The sequence below is a fragment of the Danio rerio genome, chromosome 2 (genome assembly GCF_049306965.1).
Source record: "Danio rerio strain Tuebingen ecotype United States chromosome 2, GRCz12tu, whole genome shotgun sequence".
In the NCBI taxonomy this organism is placed as follows: Eukaryota; Metazoa; Chordata; class Actinopteri; order Cypriniformes; family Danionidae; genus Danio; species Danio rerio.
Genome location: NC_133177.1, coordinates 30,917,005 through 30,937,223, shown reverse-complemented (window position 1 = coordinate 30,937,223; position 20,219 = coordinate 30,917,005). Strand labels below are relative to the sequence as shown.

The window sequence follows — 20,219 nt, the reverse complement described above, 5'->3', positions numbered from 1 at the left end:
AACACAAAGTAAGATTTCTTAAACTGGTAATCGTGGTGAAATTTTTGACTTAAAATCTTAATGTAAAGTTGTTTGAAAAAATGTTATAAAACATATTTGTATGAAAAGTAATAGAAATGTTTAAATGTTTTTAGTGATTTGATGAAAAAATAAAATGATACTTTAATGTGTTCTTATACTTTAAAATACACATTCTGAAAAATTAAACATTTTATATACATCAGTATATTAAAAATTAATATGCATTTCTAAAGCATTTCTTTATTTATTCTATATACACTGGGGAAAAAATTCAGCAAAATTGTTGCAAACGATTTATATTGGCTGAATATAAACAAACTAATTAATTTTAGTAATGTTCAACTTATTTTTTTTGTTTATTTGTTACAGCCCAAATAAATAGTTTGCAACCACTTAACCTAAAAAAAAATGTAAATCCAAGGATCCTTTTTTTATATAATTTTTTTTCTAGTGTTGCTGTTTTCTAGTCTAGACACTAGTGTATCTAGTGTCGTTTCCTTATTTTGTGTAGTTTAGAGAGAAAATTCATTAATTTTATTTTAATTAGAAAAAAAAACATTGCTTGGTTAGTCTAAACCTGTGCATTTTGTAAAAAAGTAAAGTGTTGCCAACTCATTTTCTGTGGATGTTCCTTGCAGGTTGATTTGTTGCTAAAAGTTGTTAAATGAGGTTGTGATGTCATTGTGCAATGATGTTGTTACTTAACCATGACGCACCACATGTCAAACAACACAAAGTGAGATTGCATAAACTGGAAATCTTTGTGAAATATATGACTTAAAATCTTTTATATTTGTATTTAAAGTAATGTTTAAATATTTTTAGTGATTTTAATTAAAAAATAAAATGACACTTTAATGTATTCTTATACTTTAAAATACACATTCTGAAGCATTATACATTATATTGGTTTATTGGAAATTAATATGTATTTCTAAAGCATTTTTTTTATTTATTCTATATTTTAAATCTTGGTAAAAATATGACTTGAAATCTTAATTTAAAGTTGTTTTTATAAAACATATTTGTATAAAAAGTAATAGAAATGTTTAAAAAAAATTGTGATCTGGTTAAATAAATGACACTTTATTGTGTACTAATACTTTAAAATACAGATTCTGAAGAATTTTATCAGTATATTGGAAATTAATATGCATTTCTAAAGCATTTCTATATTTATCCTATATACACTAAAAAAATATTTCTGCAAAATTGTTGCAAACAATTTATAAGGGCTTAATTTAAACAAGCAAATTAAATTTAGTAATGTTTAAGGTTTTTTGTTTGTTTGTTTCAGCCCAAAAAAAATGTATGCAACCACTTAACTTAACTTAATCTTTATTAAATCATTTTTCTTCAGTGTAGCTGTTTGGTCGTTTTCTCATTTTATGTAGATTATGGGAAAAATTAATTCATTTTTATTTTCATTAGAAAAAACATTGCTTGGTTAGTCTAAACCTCTGCATTTTGTCACAGAACAGTCAGATGGATTATGTCGAAAGCTGGATAAAGCATGCGAGAAACCTAAAGCGCAAAAACCTTGGGACAAAGATGCCTGGGAAATCTCTAAAGACTCCATAAAGATGGTGAAGAAACTCGGAGCTGGACAGTTTGGAGAAGTATGGATGGGTGAGTTAAAGAGCACCTATGATGAAAATTATATGTTGGAAGCTGTTTGGACAGAACTGTGTGTAGATATAGTGTGTACACAGTCATATTGAGGACATATAAAGACAACAGGCCTTTTTTTTTTAATTTCCTGATGTTAAAATAGGATCCAAATCCCTCCCATTTTGATGCAGACTGCAATGTGATGTAGAAGTGCGGTTTCCCTGCCCATCAATTTGATTGACAGCCGCATATTAACATGTCTCTGTAGTAACGCTTATAATCATATCAACAAGACATGATGTGTGCAAAGCAGCTGGGATGAAAAAATCTCTGTGATAATCATTAAATGTGAGTAAGAACGAGTTTTACATGTTTAAAACATTTTTAAACTACAGCAATTTTACCGTCTTTACTTTATTACCACAGCCACATGTCAGCACTTCAATCCCAGTTTGTGGACGTTAAATCAGGTTTATTTTGTACATTATCATAACAGATATCCATATAGCAGTGGATATTAACATTTATCCTGTCACATTTACCATGCAAAAACAGTGCAAAGTTAAACACACGCGCTATGTGTGTCTGTGTATGTGCGTGAACTTTGTTAAAATATTGTGTGTGTCTTATCATTGCAGAAAGGCTTGAATTAACTCCACAACAAATACATCAAATAATCATTGGGAAAGTTCATCCTGTATTTCTCACAAATGTTACGTGAGATCTGCTTTCTTTTTGTCTGTCACTTTGCTGTTTATCTGACGCAGCCAAGGCGGAGATTGCAGCAAACTCTGACAGGCACATGGGAACGGTGGGCAGAGAGAAATAGCATTAAAGGCACAGGCAACAATAACAGCTACATTGCATTCAGAGCAGAACATTTCAGTGTTCTGAAAGGTATTATAAATTATCTGAAATAGCTGAAAATGTACAGACACATTCAGGAGACACAAAAGACTAATCTTAAATTTTGTAAAAGGGGGTAAAGTAGATGCCTTTTAGGGAAATGAAAACAACTTCACATTATCAATGATTTGCAAGAATTTTCCTGAAGTGACAAACATTTGATTAAATGGAGCACTCCACTTCACTTTTTTGCATATGCTCATTTTACAAGTCCCCTAGAGTTTTACCATTTTTTGAATTCATTAAGCTTATCTCCGGGTCTGGACAATCTTTTCACTTTTAGCTTAGCTTAGCATAAATCAGTGAATCAGATTAGACCATTAGCATCTCAAAGATCCATTTTTTTCTTGTTTAAAGCTTGAATATTGATGTTGATATTGTACAATTATATTATGAAGCGCCTGGAAATAGTCCCCTGTCGGATATTTAGGTAACAGTGCTCATACAGCCGAAATTTGATCAGCAAAGTTCCTTGATTATTATGCTAGAATGAGTTCCAAGCCATATCGGTCTTTAAAATAGCAACATGTAATTTCCTCTCCGTTTTAGTACTTAATGAAACTACAGAAGAGTCAAGCTTTAAATAGAAAATGCATAAATACTCTTTTCATTGTTTGTTTTGTGCAAGATGCTAATGGTCTAACCCGATTCAATGATTTATGCTAAGCTAAAAATGAAAATCAACTGAATAGATTCAAAAAGGGTAAAACTCATCTTCAACTCTAGATGATTTGTAAAATGAGCCCATTTCCAAAAAAAAAAAGTGTTCCTTTAACCATGGAGCATTTCCTTATCCAGAAATCTTACTTGCTAAACTACAGCGAAAGTGTTTGCTGTCTTCTTGATGGTCTTTGTATTCAAATTCTCTAAGATCCCCAAAGCCTAAGATCAAACCCTCCCCCCGGATTCATATGCTCCTCAGTGAGCTTAGAAGTGACATCCTTCTGTGTTTCTATCGATTAATCAAGCGAAAGGATCTTCTTTGAACATGTGTAGGCTTATTGTTATTATCGAATTCTTTGAGCCATAAAAGCTTTGACGAAGCGCATTCAAATCTGCAGAGTTCCTGCTGGGGCTGCTGGCTGCTATGAATGGCTGCCTTATAGCTCAGGCTGATAGTACACAGAGAGCCGCGCAGGCGAGACTCTTATCAGGCTGATCAGAGGAGGAAACTGCTATGCAACTGACGCAGGATTTGCATTTGGATGTCGTTATTATTCGTGTGCCTCTTTCCCATTCGGCTGACGTGATGAATTGCAGGAAACGGTCTTAGCAAATATACAAATGGCTCTCGACCGCCCGTGGCCAAGATGTTTCCTTTGGCGCACCGTGACCTTGTTGGCGCAGCGTTGCCAGACCTTAAACACACATTGAGTCTGTATGATGACAGAATCTTTCTACGGAAATACTTCCTTCTGTTTGCCAAGCCCCATTTTGTTTTGTCTCAGCAAATTTTGAGACAAACTATCACACTTAGATAAGGAGTGTGCGATATTGACTAAAAATACATCTTGGCATTTTTTAGATAACAATAATTAAACAATATTTTACTGGGTGTTTTGTGTTGGTACTTTATATATAATATTCTACACGTAAATAATGTGGATAACATTAAATAAATATTTTTCATAAGGTTAGATTTTAATTATTAGTCATTCAAACCTATTTAAGTAAAGTTAACTTAGCATTAAGGATTGAATCATCATTTAGCATGCAATGTGTTGTGGGCAATATTTGCCCGTAGAGTGAGGAACTAGGAAGTGAGGAACTTGGAAGTGTTAACTTAATTTTTATAATTATATGCATAGTTTAATTGCATTAAAGTGGAAGTACCAGAATTTTTATAACTACTTGGATTACCATAGCAGTCATTCTGACTGTTCTCATATAAGAGGTCATATTGTCATGTCATATTTACATTCAGGGGTGGCACGGTGACGCAGTGGGTAGCAATATTGTCTCACCGCAAGAAGGTTGCTGGTTCGAGCCCCAGCTGTGCCAGTTGGCATTTCTATGTGGAGTTTGCATGTTCTCCCTGTATTTGTGTGGGTTTCCTCCGTGTGTTTCGGTTTCCCCGCAGTCCAAAGACATGCACTATAGTTGAATTGGGTATGCTAAATTGTCTGTAGTGTATGTGTGTTTGTCCAGGTCCTCCAGGTTGGGGATTAAACTTTGGGTTAACGACCCACCTTGTAAAAATGAGATGCTATGAAATATCAATACGTGGTGCAGTAAATTTCAACTTCAATGTAAACCTCCCTGGAAGTAAGTATATGTTCATATTTGGTCATATATTATATTTCTACATGGGCTCCAAAATAGACAATTAATTACATAAAAGCACAATTATTTTTAGACAATTAATCGTCTGCCAAATTTAATACAATTTATTTAATTACAACAGCTTCAGCTAAAAGTCTTGTTTAATTCTCCTACTGACAAAAAAAAAAAAAAATCTACATTTGTTTCTAGCCTGAGTGTAAGTTATAAACATCAAGTAATAATATTAACATTCAAAGCTTCTATTGAGATGCTACATTTAAGCTTTGAATGTCTGTTGTCATATTTAATTAAGTCATCACCATAAAAATAAGTTTTTTTTGGTAATACAGCCTATAAATGTTTTGTTATGCTAATAGACCACCCACTTTCATTTTCACTAGCGGGGGAGAAGGCTTTTTAACTGTACTAAATATGTTATTTGGAAGACATATCTGAAGTAAAGTTATGTTTTTTTATCAGGAAGTTGCTAGACATCAGAGGCATGCATATTTAAATTAAAGGGGGAAAATCGCAGACACTGAAATTGCATGTGGTCATTTTGACTGCTATATAGAAATATTATTAGAAATACTTGAAATACCATAGCTCTTTTGTGTTTTGTAGTTTTAATAAAATAACATATAATAACATAAAATAATAATGTTCTAAAAATATACACGTATTTAAAAAATTATTTAGGCATTATAGATATGTGTTTTACTTCAACAAAGTTTTTAAATTGAAAAAAAAAAAAACTGTCAAAATTACCGCTTTGGTGTTGATAATTTTGCACCATCGGATCTACTCTTTTTTTTTTTTTTTTTTTTTCGAAGTAAAAAAACTAATTGCTTTAAAAGCAATGGGTTCACTCATTTTTTAATGTGAAGTCAACCAATCACTTTTTACAGCGCATTCATGGTTGTGCTATAGCTTTGTTTGGAGCTATTTTTACTGGTGAGAAAGAAGAAACACAAGAATAAATCTGAAATGTATCTCAGAAGTAAACTGTTGAATATAATGTTCCTCATTCAATAGTGAACTTCTTTAAAATCAAAAGTGGTAAAACCACATTTGTTATTATAATGCTCATTAGTGTTATCGTGTCTATATTTTGATACATATTGCAATATTTGAAACGGTATATCACTTTTACTTCATATTGATATATCATATTGTCTATCCCACTGTTTCCCTTTATTCATGGATCCAGAGTTTTAGCTGGTAATTTCATAGTTGATGTAAACGTCATGCATGTCTCCAGCTTTCATTCGTTTCATGTGCAAAAAGAAGTAGAGGAATCTTTTCTGGTGCAGTATGGATGCACCTCTCAGTGCACAAATGCTGAGCTCATTTTACACGTTGGATTTTAACAGATAAATAATGTGAAAAAGTTACATCTAAAGTCATGGAAGAAAGTTCTCAAAGTGACAGTAACCTGCTGCTGTTACTAACATCAAAAACAAAATCACTATTAGATACCTGAAGTATGTTTACCATCCAACAGTTTAGTTGGAATTTGGTTATTTGTTTATTACAGACTGTTCAGTTGTCTTCAATAATGTTATAAATGGTTATGAGTTAAGCTAGTAGTTTGTATTTAAGAATTAATTTATTATTATTTATTATTATTATTAGTAATCTTACATGGTTCAAAACAACAAAGCAACATTTTTTGAATTGTTAAAACAAATCCATCCATTTTTTTTTTGCTTATTTTTTTTTATTTTTATTTTTTTATTTATTTCACTTTATTATTTTTAATAAGGATTTCTACAACTGTTTGGCCAGGCTAGTTGTTTAGATTTTCTCTTGACCTGCCAAAATTTGCCTCACAGCAAGAAGGTTACTGGTTCGAGCTCTGGCTGGGCCAGTTGGCAGTTCTGTGTGGAGTTTGCATGTTCTCCTCGTGTTCGCGTAGGATTTTCAGGTGCTCCAGTTTCCCCCACAGTCCATACACATTCGCTATTGGTAAACTGGATGAACTAAAATTGATCGTAGTTAATGAATGTGTGTGAATGTGAGCGTGTATAGGTGTTTTCCAGTACTGGGTAGCGGCTAAAAGGGCATTCACTGAGAAAAATATGCTGGAATAGTTGTCGGTTCATTCCACTGTGGCGACCTATGATAAATGAGGCTGAAGGAAAAAGTATGAAAATTTTTATTTTAGCTATATAAGTGAAAATTTTGGCAGGCCTGGACAAATAGTTCTAAATAAATAGATAGACAAATCCTAAATAAATAAATAAATGGATGAATGTATGGATGGATAGATAGATTTTAAACATTACTGAATTAAACTGAACAATCTGTAATAAACAAATAACCATATTCCAACTAAAGAGAAATCCTTAATATTGAGCTATGCTTGAGGTTTTATCTCTGGCGTATGAAAGAATAAAGACATGCATATTGTTAGTTAAATTCAGGCTGTGGTAATATTTCCCCATGGTATCAAAAGCGGCATTGAGAAGGTAAGGTACTGTATTGAAGTTAGAAATCCTAGTATCAAAAACACTAATCCTCATACGCTGATATTAAAAAACTAATAATGTGTGAGTAATGTGTGAATAATTGGGTGAATAATGTAAAGAATTGTGTGAAAACTATATATTTTACTTGATTTTTTTTAAACTTAATGTTTTTCTTATACTCAATAGACTTCATCACATATGTTTGATGTTTTTGTAAAATTATTGATATACTTTAATAATGAACTAATGCATAATATAAACATCGATTATGATATTGTCATAGATGATAAATAATCACACAACCCTAGCTCAAACGCCCATTTGGTCCACAAAAGTCCACAAACTGCGGAAATTAGTATGCAAACCGCTTCAGATGTGGAAGTTGTCTGTATTGTTAAACAGACAAGGAAATGATTTTAAAGTGGAACAAGGCATAAGCACGAACACACAGCTCACGATTGTGAAACAAATCTGTTGCCTTTAGCTTCTCTGTGGTCAGTAACTGTCCTTCAAGCAGTGGCGCTGTGTCATCACTTCTGAGAAAAGTACTTTATTATGGACAGACGGTAATTACATAAGATCCTTGGTGAGAACATGGGAAAGGTTCCAGGAAGACGATTCTTTCTATAAAAGGTTTTTCAGGACAGACTGACTGTTCCTTCATCGACGCTGACAAGTTAGATTCAGCCATTTTGTGTTTTGTTGCTGAACTGCAGCTGTGTGAGGCATTGAAAATGTTTGTAATAGTCAGAGAGGACATTAACGGATGTCTATTTGTGGTTTCATTTTGTTTCTAGCCTTCTACAATAACAGCACCAAAGTGGCAGTGAAAACTCTGAAGCCAGGCACAATGTCAGTGGAGGCGTTTCTAGAGGAGGCCAACCTGATGAAGACCTTACAGCACGACAGACTTGTGCGTCTCTATGCTGTCGTCACCAAAACTGAGCCCATCTACATCATCACTGAGTACATGGCTAATGGTACTGAAATACAGACTCTTCTGATTATTAATGTGCAGTAAAAAAAGATGGCACTATCTATCCTATCTATCTATCTATCTATCTATCTATCTATCTATCTATCTATCTATCTATCTATCTATCTATCTATCTATCTATCTATCTATCTATCTATCTATCTATCTATCCATCCATCCATCCATCCATCCATCCATCCATCCATTCATCCCTCCATCCATTCATCCCTTCATCCATCCATCCTTCTATCAATCCATCATCCATCTCTCTATATATCCATTCATCCATCCCTTCATCCATCCATCTATCCATCTCTCCATCATCTATCCCACTGTCCATCCCTCCATCTGTCCATTCATCTATCCATCCATCCATCTATCCCTTCATCCATCCCTCCATCATCCATCCCACCATCCATCCCTCCATCTATCTATCCATCCATCCATCCATCCATCCCTTCATCCATCCCTCCATCATCCATCCATCCATCTCTCTATCCCATCATCCATCCCTTCATCCATCCATACCTCCATCCATCCCTCCATCTCTCTATCCATCCATCTATCCTTTTATCCATCCATCCATCAGTCCATCCATCCATCTATCCATCTCTCTATTCATCCATCCATCCCTTCATCCATCCATCTATCTAAAAAAAATGCCATTTGCTTTTTGCTTTTTGTTTTATTTTATTAACCCTGAAAACAAAATGAGACATCTTGAGGATGACGATTTATTTTTAATAATTAAAAAATGATAATTACTTTTTACAGTTTACATATGATATATAATTTATCATACACTCTCAGTAATAAAGGTACGCGAGCTGTCACTGGGGTAATACCTTTTTAAAAGGTATACATTTGTACTTAAAGGGTCCATAATGGTACCTCAAAAGTATAAATTAGTACCTTAAATGTTTAGAGGAAAATTTTTGTACTTTTAAGGTACTAAAATGTACCCTTGATGTATTATTTATGGATCTTTTAAGGTACAAATTTGTACCCTTTGAAAAGGTACCACCCCAGTTACAGCTCGCGTACCTTTATTTCTGAGAGTGTATGTATTATAATTAAAGAAAAGTGTAGTTTAGTGAAAAGTTGTACCCTCAGTGACTTTAACAGTATTTCGTTTATTCTTTTGCAGGAAGCTTATTGGATTTCTTGAAAAGTCAAGCTGGCTCCAAAATACAGTTACCAAAGTTGATAGATTTTTCTGCACAGGTATAAAGAAAGTTTAAAACATGAATTATTCTTCTTTTCTCAAGCCCATCATTTCCTTATTTCTGAGGTTACTTTAAGGCTTTATTGCATCATCAAAGGCTGATCTCACTTTTTCCATTAAAAAAGAGGAACTGATACTAGTTTCAGTAGGCGGTTCAAAGCACAGAACAATATTCATTTTACTAGGAATGAAACATTTAATTTGATCTGTAAATAAAACTTTAAATGTGTGTTCTAAAAAGAGGTGGAAACCTAAATAAATCTTGAAACTTATATTGATAAATTGAATAAATGAAAAGATATGTCTTGTTAAAATGGTATGGACTTCAGACAGTATTTACCATCCTATACGATTAGATTCAAAACCAGTCGCTGATTTAAAAGCATTTGTTTGCTAAATGAGTCTTTTGGACTTCATTTGAGTTTGGCTTCTTGTAAAACAGCACCAAAAGGCAAACTTGCACATCCTGTTTCAGAGAGTGAAAGAGGATGCTAATGGAGAAGTGAGAACATCATTTTCCCTGAGTTAGTGCAACTTTTCTCTGTTAGAATTAACTGAGAAACTTTGCCCATTTCAGAAGTGGAAAAACCCCGCACAAACTGCACATTTACTGTTCAAATGCAAATTCTGCAAAATGTAGAGGCGTTCTTTATGGTTGCAAATACTGTTGTTTTGAAGTTTAGGCTTGTAAGATATTTTTCCCTTTTAGCTTTGTTTGTATAAGTCAACATTAGTTAAAAGATTAGTTGACTGATTAATGATAAACAGCACATCTGTCGAGCAATACATAGTATTTTTAAAGGGCACCTAGGTTACCCCTTTTTTTAGATTTAATTAGATTAGATTAATTAGTATTAGATTAAGTCTTTTGCGTCTCTAGAATGTGTAAATAAAGTTTCAGCTCAAAACACTCATCAGATTTTTCATTATACCTTTTACAAGATCCTGTTTTATACACGTTTCCACCCGGGGGTGGTTTTGTCGTACTGCATCTTTAAGACGAGTCTTCCCCGCCTACTGTTTCTACGTGCCTTCCCGCGTGCTTTAATCTCCTCCCTCGGCTGCGTCAGACAACAGACAGACGTAAAGGAAGAAGGTCTCACGTAGCGTTTGTGAGAAACACTAAAGTAAGAGCTTTACTAATCAGTATTTGTTGTGAGGTTGCATTGATGAGTCACATGCAATGTCGTTACAAAGTTCACGTGCGCGCGCACACACACACAGATACACACGCCCACCGCAGCTGACACACTCACAGATACACACGCACACAGCAGCTGACACACACACACACACACACACACACACACACAGACAGGCAGACAGAGCGCGCTTAGCTTAGCACAGTTTTTGCACTCAAATGTGACAGGATACAGGCTAACCTCCACTGCTGTCTGGATATCTGTAATGTTATTGTACAAAATAAACCTGATTTAACGTCCACAAACCAGGATTGAAGCATCTTCTTTTATACAGTAATTGTTCTGACACGCTGCTGTGCTGATGAAGTAAAGCTGAAGTAAATGGCTGTACTTCATTACACACTTGCACTGTTTTAAAACACTTTAAATATGTAAAACCTACTCCTGATCACATCTGATGATGATTGATGATCCTAGCGAACTGAACAGACTTTTTATTCCCGGTTGCTTTGCGTAAGTCTGGTCTTGTTGACATATACACGTGACTACCGGGACATGTTAATGTCAATCAATTCGGTGGGCGGACGCACTCCTACGTAAAGTTGCGGTCGGTCTAAAAACCGCTCCAATTGGTCCGCCGTTTTTATGTTGTTAAATTGAAAAAAAGGACTGGGTGTGTTTATATCACCCCAATATGATGGTCTATACACTATATACACATATGTTTGTCCAAATAGCTTGAAAAGTAGATTTTTCACCACAGGTGCCCTTTAATGTTTACTAAACATATATTATGAGTTAATGCAGAGTTAGATAACAACACTTAATGGATTTATGGTGAACAACTTTGTTCAGCAAAACATACTCTTTTTTTAATGTTAACTTACTCACATTGCCATAACTTAATGTTTCTTGTTCTTGTAACTTAACATGTCTAGCTATACAACTTAAATTCCCGAGTTACAACAACTTTATTCTTCTGCTTCTCATAAATACTAATACTATATTTGTATGCTTACATTAACAAAGCTTTAGTATTGCTGAATAAATTTGTTCATTGTTAGGTCATGTTATCTAATCTGTTATTAAATACATTAGTGTATGTGTAAAACTTTAGCTGTTAATGTAAAAAGATGCACTATAATGCAAGTTAACGTTAGCAAAGATTATGTAATGTAGATCATAGTAATGTTAACTAATGCATTAACTGATATTAAAGTATTAAAGTATTAAAGCTCCACACTGTTTTGTTTTATTTTAAAGAGCCCATATTATACATGAAATAGGGTCATATCCTGGTTGTAAGGGTCTCCAACAACAGTCTAATATGCATGCAAGGTCAAAAAACACTTTCATGGTCTTATAATCTGCATTTATTTTTACCTAATTATCCCAGCGACTCCTGTATGAATCGTCCAGTGATTCATTTGTTCCCAAACCCCTCCTTAGCGCGGAGCTAATCTGCGCTGATTGGACCGATGACAGTCTGTCGCGATTGGTCGACTGCCTTCAGTCAGAGAGGGAAATGGCCAATAGCTAATCAGCAATTTAAAAAGTAATCACAGTTCATACACGCTCGATAGTATAGACGTGGATTTTAGCTGCCACACTATGGCGAGTGGATAGTGCCACGGATAACCGAACGAAGGAGACAGTCGTGTACTGGCCATACCACACACACACAAAAACACACACACACCTCCGGATGACAACGCTCCCGCTTCCGCCCGCACCCGCCAGGTTTTAGCCTGAGAACCCGCTCCGTTTTCTGCCCGCCGCGCCCGGTCCCGCTAGAGCGGAGAACACAACCAAAAATCACCCAGTATACAGTCCAGACAGCCAAGCTGTCGTTCGTTCGTTCGCTCTCTCCTTCTCTCTCACGCGCGCGTGCGCACTAACACACACACAAGCACCACGCAGACTCTCTCTTTCTAATTCGCATAGCAATATCCGTGATATTGCTAGACAGCCCGCTCCCGTCCCAAATTAAACCCGTTACCGACCGCTCCCGCGGTTTATTCGGAAATTTATTCCCGCGGCTGTCCCCGCGCCAGATTTCTGTGGCGCGGGAATAAATTTCCGAATAAATCGCGGGAGCAGAACTCTAGCACGGAGCTCCATAAACAAACAGCACGCGTCGCGTTTTTAACGTGACTTTGCACGCGATAAGATCAAATATCCAGTTAACCTGATACAGTACACGCGGTTACAAGTAACAAATCACAACTAAATACATTTGCAAGCAAGAGTAAACGAGGCAACAACTTTAACCGCACGTACTTACACTTGAGAAATGGAAGAAACCCATCCTGACGTCCATCAGTTACTCTTTACTGATCCTTCCTTTAACAAACTCAGATGAAGTATTCTTTGTAGCATGTAGCTTCCAGAAGTTTCCAACTGCTTGGTTATAATGCTGAGGTTTCATCTTTGGGTAGAGACTCAATATATCCATCTGCAGTGTGACTTCAATCGACCGGCATGTTTGTGTGCGTGTGTTTGTGGGTGTGCGTGTGTTTGTGGGTGTGTGTCTGGGTTTCTGCGTCAGAGGGCGGGGCCTCAGGTTTGAAATCTCCCGGGTTTGCGCGTGCACGTGAATAACTTTGTTTCGTTCGTACGTCATGGCGAAACACCTAATGAGTCGGTATCAAGGCGACTCGTTTGAAGCACTATGAGTCGACTCTTTTATAGATGAATCAACCGTTTTAAACACTGTATTCTTACAGATTTAAGCCTTAGCTGGATACTTCGCTTCACTTAGAGCTGTGTTACACACTACATGGAGGGGAATTTTCAAAAACCCATAATATGGGCTCTTTAAAATGTCATTTATTATTCTGATGGCAAAGCTAAATGCTCTGCGTCATTTCTTCTCTGATGTTCGAAAATCTTTTTTGATTGCTTAATCTGTACATTATCCTGTCCTGAGTTTGTCTTTTGTTAACAGCCAACCTTTTGAGGGGACTTGATTGAGTTAGTGACATTTAAAAATGCTAAATTCTAGAAATCAAATTTGTCTTTCTGTGGCTGAGAGGATCATTGATTTTGTCCTTCGTCTGGAGAACCTGTTGTCTGAGAACTTCAGTCACTTTAAGATACCCCACTATTTTGCAAAATCAGAGAAAACTTAAGCAGTGACCTCAAAAATGTTGTCTAATCTTGTTGTCCACTGTGTAAAGTTCAAAATAACAGCCTTTATTACAAATGAAATGCAATTAAATAAAAAAAATAGAGAGAGATCATATGTTTATGCTAAATAATAGGAGGCTACACATAAAATACTTAGTTGTTTTAATCCAACCCTGCTTTTGGGGTAAATTTATAATCCCATTTTTGAGACAACCGTTGAGTTGGGTCATGTTTTAAATCAGCCCACTATTTTTAGAGTGTGTAAGTGTCTTAAAAAGCTGATATTTGTGTGTCTCCAAAGCTAAGTTTGTGTGTCTCTGCAGATAGCCGAAGGAATGGCCTACATTGAGAAGAAAAACTACATCCACCGAGACCTGAGAGCAGCTAATGTGCTGGTTTCAGAGATGCTGCTGTGCAAAATAGCTGATTTTGGCCTGGCCCGAGTAATTGAGGATGACCAATACACGGCCAGAGAAGGTGAGCCTGACGTCATTGCTCCAGAAGATTGATATGCATGCTGCCATTATGATGGTTTTCCTGCATCAGCAGTGAATGATGGGATGTCTGTGAATGTCTCTATTTCAGGGGCAAAATTTCCTATCAAATGGACGGCACCAGAAGCCATCAACTATGGCTCTTTCACCATCAAATCAGATATGTGGTCCTTCGGGGTTCTCCTGTATGAGATTATAACATACGGGAAAATTCCTTATCCAGGTAATGTGATTGTGTTAATGGCGCTCTGATTACATTTGTGTGAAAATAAATCATTCAGCATTATTTCAGGACACGAGCTGCAGCACTGAGCAAGGAACAATGACAAATCTGATCCTTTTGGCAAGACTTTGTCGCCATCTTCTGGTCAGATTGAGTTATAAGTACAGTTGAAGGCAATATTATTAGCCTGCTTTGAATTTTGTATTATTTTTCTAATATTACCTGTTGAATGGAGAGATTTTTTTTCATCACATTTTTAACATAATTATTTTAAAAACTTATTTCTAGAGAATAATTTCTTTAGAACATGATATTTTACTAGTTATTTTGCAAAATAATAGCACTCTGCTAACAGTGCAATCTAAAGACTTAACTGGGTTAATTAGGCAAGTCACTTGACAGAACTGGTTTGTTTTGTAGCCAATCAAATAATTATATATTTTTAAGGGAGTTAATAATTTTGAATTTATTATTTAAAAATAATAATACTTTTAATATTATTATTATTTCAGCTTTTATTTCAGCCAAACTTCAAGTAATAAGACTTTCTTCCAATTAAAGATTACAACAGGCAATAAAGTGAACATTTTCTTATTCTGTTAAACAGCACTTGAATAAATTTGATAAAAACATTGAATTAAAATATCACAGGAGAGCTAATCGTTTGTGCTTCAGCTCTACATTTTAGAGTTTCAGTTCTGGTTAGTTGGATGCTACTGAAAGTCGAAGCGTGTTATTTATGGGCTGCTAATGTTACTAGATATAAGTGCAAAACTGATGATTACTGCATGCTGGTTGTCTTGGATGCTCAGTGAGCCGTGTTGCCTTCAATTTATAAATTGTTTTCTGTATTAAACTATATTAAGGCAAGTCACTATCAGCATTTTTTTATCGACTTGCTACCTTGGGCTTTTATTACCTCTTTAATTTTGGGCCTTCCGTTTCTTCCTTCACACTTCTGGAGATAAGTTTCTCACATAGATCGATGTTTATTCCTGTCTCTGACACTATTGTGTTGATAAATCAAGTTATCAGCATTGGTGTTTGCATCAAATTCAGTTGACAAAGTACAGACATCATTATTGCCTTGCTTATGCTTTAAATCACAATTCGAAAGCGAAAGCAATTTCTTATTTTCATTGATTTATTTTTATTCATATTTAATAAATAATGACTTTTTCAGTTGTAAGTTATTTGAGTGATCACTGTCATTTTTCTTTCTTCAGTGGAAGGCTACCAACAGTTTCATCCATGTCTTCACATAAAGCTTACTAAAGCAATTATAATGTCTAATTTTATATTTCAAATAACATTAATATGCATGTGTAAAGAAAATAAATAATTTAAAGTATCTTGTTACATAACTGAACAAAACATCTTAGTGTTTTATTTATAAAAAGTGTATGATGGTTATCATTTTTGTTAAAAACAAAACCTAAAATCATATTCTGATATATGGAAAGAGTTAAATAGTATATAACATTTTAACTTGTTACATTTTGACAGATTTCTGATTTGAGTTATAGAGAAAAAAAAATGGATGCATTCATGGAAAAAGTGATATGTCTTACAATTTTTTAAGGAGTTAAAAAGACGTGCTTATTAAATGCTAACAAAATGAAGTGTTCTTGTGTTCACGTTGCAGAACACTTCTGGTGCTATTGATTGTGGGTATGGGTAAGGTTAGGGATGGGTTTGGTTGTATAGGCAAGTTAATGTGTAAAGGATGGGTCAACAGTGTAATTATAAATGTGATGACATTACAGATGCAACTAGAAAAGTAAAGTTTGTAGACAAACTTCATGGTGGCTTGAGAAAGCAGAGCCAGGAAGTTTTAAAGTTTAAATATTTGAAGCGGTTTTTAAGAAGTGAGAAGTGGTTTTGAAAGTTGGCATAAATAGAAAAGTGTACATATACAGTATGCTAGCATGTTTCTAGTATGGATTGGCATGTTTCTTGCTAGGTGGATGATAGGGGGTTCTGAGGGGTTGCTAAGTTGTTGCAAGGGTGTTCTGAATGGTTGCTAGGTGGTTGCTAAGGTGTTGCTAGGTGGTTGCTAAGGTGTTGATAGGTGGTTACTAAGGTGTTGCTAGGCGGTTGCTAAAGTATTGCTTGGTCGTTGCTATGGTGTTACTATGTGGTCGCTATGGTGTTCTGAGTGATTGCTAGGTCGGTTGCTAAGATGTTGCTAGGTGGTTGCTAAAGCGTTGCTAGGTGGTTACAAAGCTGTTGCTAAGATGTTCTAGGTCATTGCTAAGTTGTTGCTAGGTGGTTGACAGGGTGTTCTGACTGGTTGCTAGGCGGTTGCTAAGGCATTGCTAGGTAGTTGCTAAAATGTTGCTAGGTGGTTGCTAGCCAGTTGCCAAGGTGTTGCTAGGTGGTTCCTAAGTTGTTGCTAGGATTTTCTGTGTGGTTGTGAGGGTATTTTTAAGTGGTTACTGGGCAGTTGCTAACGTGTTCTGAGTAGTTTCTAAGCAGTTGTTAACTTAAACTAGCATGGTTCTAGTATGAATTAATATGTTGCTAGCATGTTTCTAGCATAAATTAACATGTCATTAGCATGGTTTTAGTAGGAATTAGCATGTTAGTAGCATGTTTTGTTGTATAAACTAGCATGTTGTTAGCATTAATTTAGTATAAAGTAACATGTTGCTAGTATGTTTATAGTATGAATTAGCATGTTGCTAGCATGTTTCTAGCATAAATTAACATGTTATTATCATGGCTTTAGTAGAAATTAGCATGTTGCTAGCATGTTTCTAGTACAAGCATGTTGTTAGTATTAATTTAATATGAATTGGCATGTTGTATGATTATGTTAGTATGTTTGTTGGCATATTAGATAATTAAGCATGATTAATCAAGATTATTATATGATCAAGATTATTTTCAGGAAATGTTTTCAATCTTAAAATGAAAAACACAGTTGGGTTGTGATGCATAAATTGGGTAATGGTGATGTCTTTTAATACTATTTTTTTACCTTGTTCATCTGTGGTGTTTTGTTGAAAAACGTCAACTCAATAAATGAGAATACTTGTGATATTTATTATTCCCCGTTCTTTATCCCTCCTGTGTTTTTCTCTTTGCTTCAGGCATGAGCAACAGCGAAGTCATGAGCAGTGTCCAGAGAGGTTACCGGATGCCCCGTCCCGAAAACTGTCCGGTTGAACTTTACGAGATCATGACCACATGCTGGAAGAATAAACCAGAAGACCGGCCCACGTTTGACTATATTCAGAGTGTACTGGACGACTTCTACACGGCCACTGAAGGCCAGTACCAGCAGCAGCCATGAGGAGCAACAGTCATCTCCCTCAGATTATTGCACTGTTTCCAGATGGATGATCAAAACATCTGTGATTTATCTTTGAATCTTACTAATGTGTAACTAATAATTGGATCAATCTGCTTACCCGTATGTAAGCACGGTTAAGATTGCCTATCTCTGCTTCAAATTGAAGTTTTAACTGCTTATTTGCTCTTCCTCCGCACATTTCAACTGCATTTCAAACTGTAAATAATTTGATATTTCAGAGTTCTACGTTTTTATACACCAGGTTTGTCTTTCTTTCTCAAATGTGAGCCGCTGTGGGGTCTGAAAGCAAATTAGGATTGATTTACATAACAGACAATTTTACTTACGAATAAGATATATATATATATATATTAGAAAATTGATCAGTGTTCCCAGTGTTTGGTTTAACGCTGTTTCAGAAGCATATTTAGTATGAAAACTTATTAATACTATTCAAGTCTACTTGGCATTAACAAATATACAGCTAATCTTTAAATACTACAGTAATTTATAAACATACTGCAGTGTTTTTGAACCATATTATATAATAAATTGTATTGTACTACATTCTACACTGGGCATCACGGTGGCGCAGTGGGTAGCACGATCATCTCACAGCAAGAATGTCACTGGTTCAAGCCTCGGCTGGGTTAGTTGGCATTTCAGTGTGGAGTTTGATGTTCTCAGTGTATGAGTGTGGATGAGTGTGTATAGATGTTTCCCAGAAATGAGTTGCAGCCGGAAGGGCATCCGCTGCGTAAAACATATGCTGGATAAGTTGGCGGTTCATTCCGCTGTGGCAACCTCAGTTTAATAAAGGGACTGAGCCAAAATGAATGAATGAATTAATGTATTTTATATCGGTGTTTCTCAACCACGTTCCTGGAGGAGCACCAGCTCTGCACGTTTTCCACGTCCTTAACCAAACACACCTGATTCAGATCATCAGCTCATTAGCAGAGACTGAAAGACTTGTAATGTGTGTGACGGACAAAACATGCAGAATTGGTGGTTGAGAAACACTGTTCCATATTGTAGCATTTTTGTTAATACCGCATACTGTAGTATCAAATGTCATTTACTGATATACTAATAAATACTGTAGTACATTAAAATGCTTACTATAGTAAAGTGTGGTGAATTGTAATATATATTTAGTGCAGTTTTGGTGTAATCTGTTTATATGCCACAGAAACTACAACAATAGATTCATTCAAGTACTTTACTGCAGTATGGTTCAATAACACTACAGTATTTCCTTTTTCATATGGGTATTTCAGTAGGAATGATTTCTCTTATTTGCATTCAGTTTAAAAAAAATTATTATTTTAATTGTAATACTGATTTAATGAAATTCATGCACTGGTGTATGATCTTACATGATCATTGTGTTTTAAAGTCATTTTCATAAACAGCTTTCAATTACAGTTTTGAGAATGTTATGACAATAATGAGCAGCGGCACCGCACAATATTTTATTATATATATATTTTTTGTAATTAAGCTTACAAATTGTTGATTGTGATTTTTTTGCTAAGAATGAAATGCATTGTACATTTAAAATATTCTGTACAGTTGTACATTAGACAAATAATAAAATTCATCTTTTGTGATTAGTAAAACCTTTTTGCATGGAGTTTCTTGACAACATTCTCTCCTTGCACTTTATTTTACAGTGCATTTACTTAGTGTGCTAGCAGTGTACTTACTAAGAGAAAAACATTGAGGTAAAGTTGCTTTTACATACACACATTCAATCAGTGACAACTCGTGATATGCTCCCTATATTGTTTACCATGGTACTTTGAATATTCAGTATGGAAACACATATGAGTATTACTTTAAAACAACATTAGCACTATTTATTTGACAGTGAACAATGTTGTACTTGATGTGCTGCTAATATGATTCCACTATTTATTGATTCATTTTCCTTCAGCTTAGTCCCTTTATTAATCAGGGGTCACCACAGTAAAATGAACCGCCAACTTATCCAGCATATGTTTTACCCAGTGGATGCTCTTCCAACCGCAATACTCCTATACTTCATGACTTTGGGTTGTGGGGGACTCGACACAGAAATGCTAACTGACTCAGCTGGGACTCGAACCAGCAACCTTCTTACTGTGAAGCGACAGTGCTAATCACTGAGCCACCCTGTCTATGATTCCACAATTTAGAATTTGCAAATATTACTTTTCTGAAATGATAATATTAAGGAGAAAGTCTGAATGTGTGACTGACTATTAAATCAACTTTACCTCAACAGAAAATACTGGGTTTTATTTGGCTGTGGGTTAAAGTTAATTTGCATGATACTGTGCACTACATTACGCATGTGTGCATACAGTGCATAACAGGACTCAAATAAAGTGCTACCAATACTAACACTTCAAGCGAAAATGAACCATGATTTTACTACTGATAAATCCAATAAAAGCCGGTTATTCTCCTATTATGT

At 35.2% G+C, this 20,219-nt stretch overlaps 1 protein-coding gene across 2 annotated transcripts in view; it reads left to right on the top strand.

Moving 5' to 3' along the window:
• lyn (LYN proto-oncogene, Src family tyrosine kinase) overlaps nt 1–19,380 on the top strand; it is a 31,708-nt gene extending 12,328 nt beyond the window's left edge. For both annotated transcript variants that reach the window (NM_001004543.1, XM_005163399.6), the window contains exons 8-13: nt 1,498–1,650; nt 8,069–8,251; nt 9,395–9,471; nt 14,067–14,220; nt 14,329–14,460; nt 17,556–19,380. In NM_001004543.1, the coding sequence (NP_001004543.1) occupies nt 1,498–1,650; nt 8,069–8,251; nt 9,395–9,471; nt 14,067–14,220; nt 14,329–14,460; nt 17,556–17,758 (902 nt within the window). In that variant the 3' untranslated portion in view covers nt 17,759–19,380. The remainder of the gene's footprint in view (nt 1–1,497; nt 1,651–8,068; nt 8,252–9,394; nt 9,472–14,066; nt 14,221–14,328; nt 14,461–17,555) is intronic.
• The last annotated feature ends 839 nt before the right edge of the window (nt 19,381–20,219 follow it).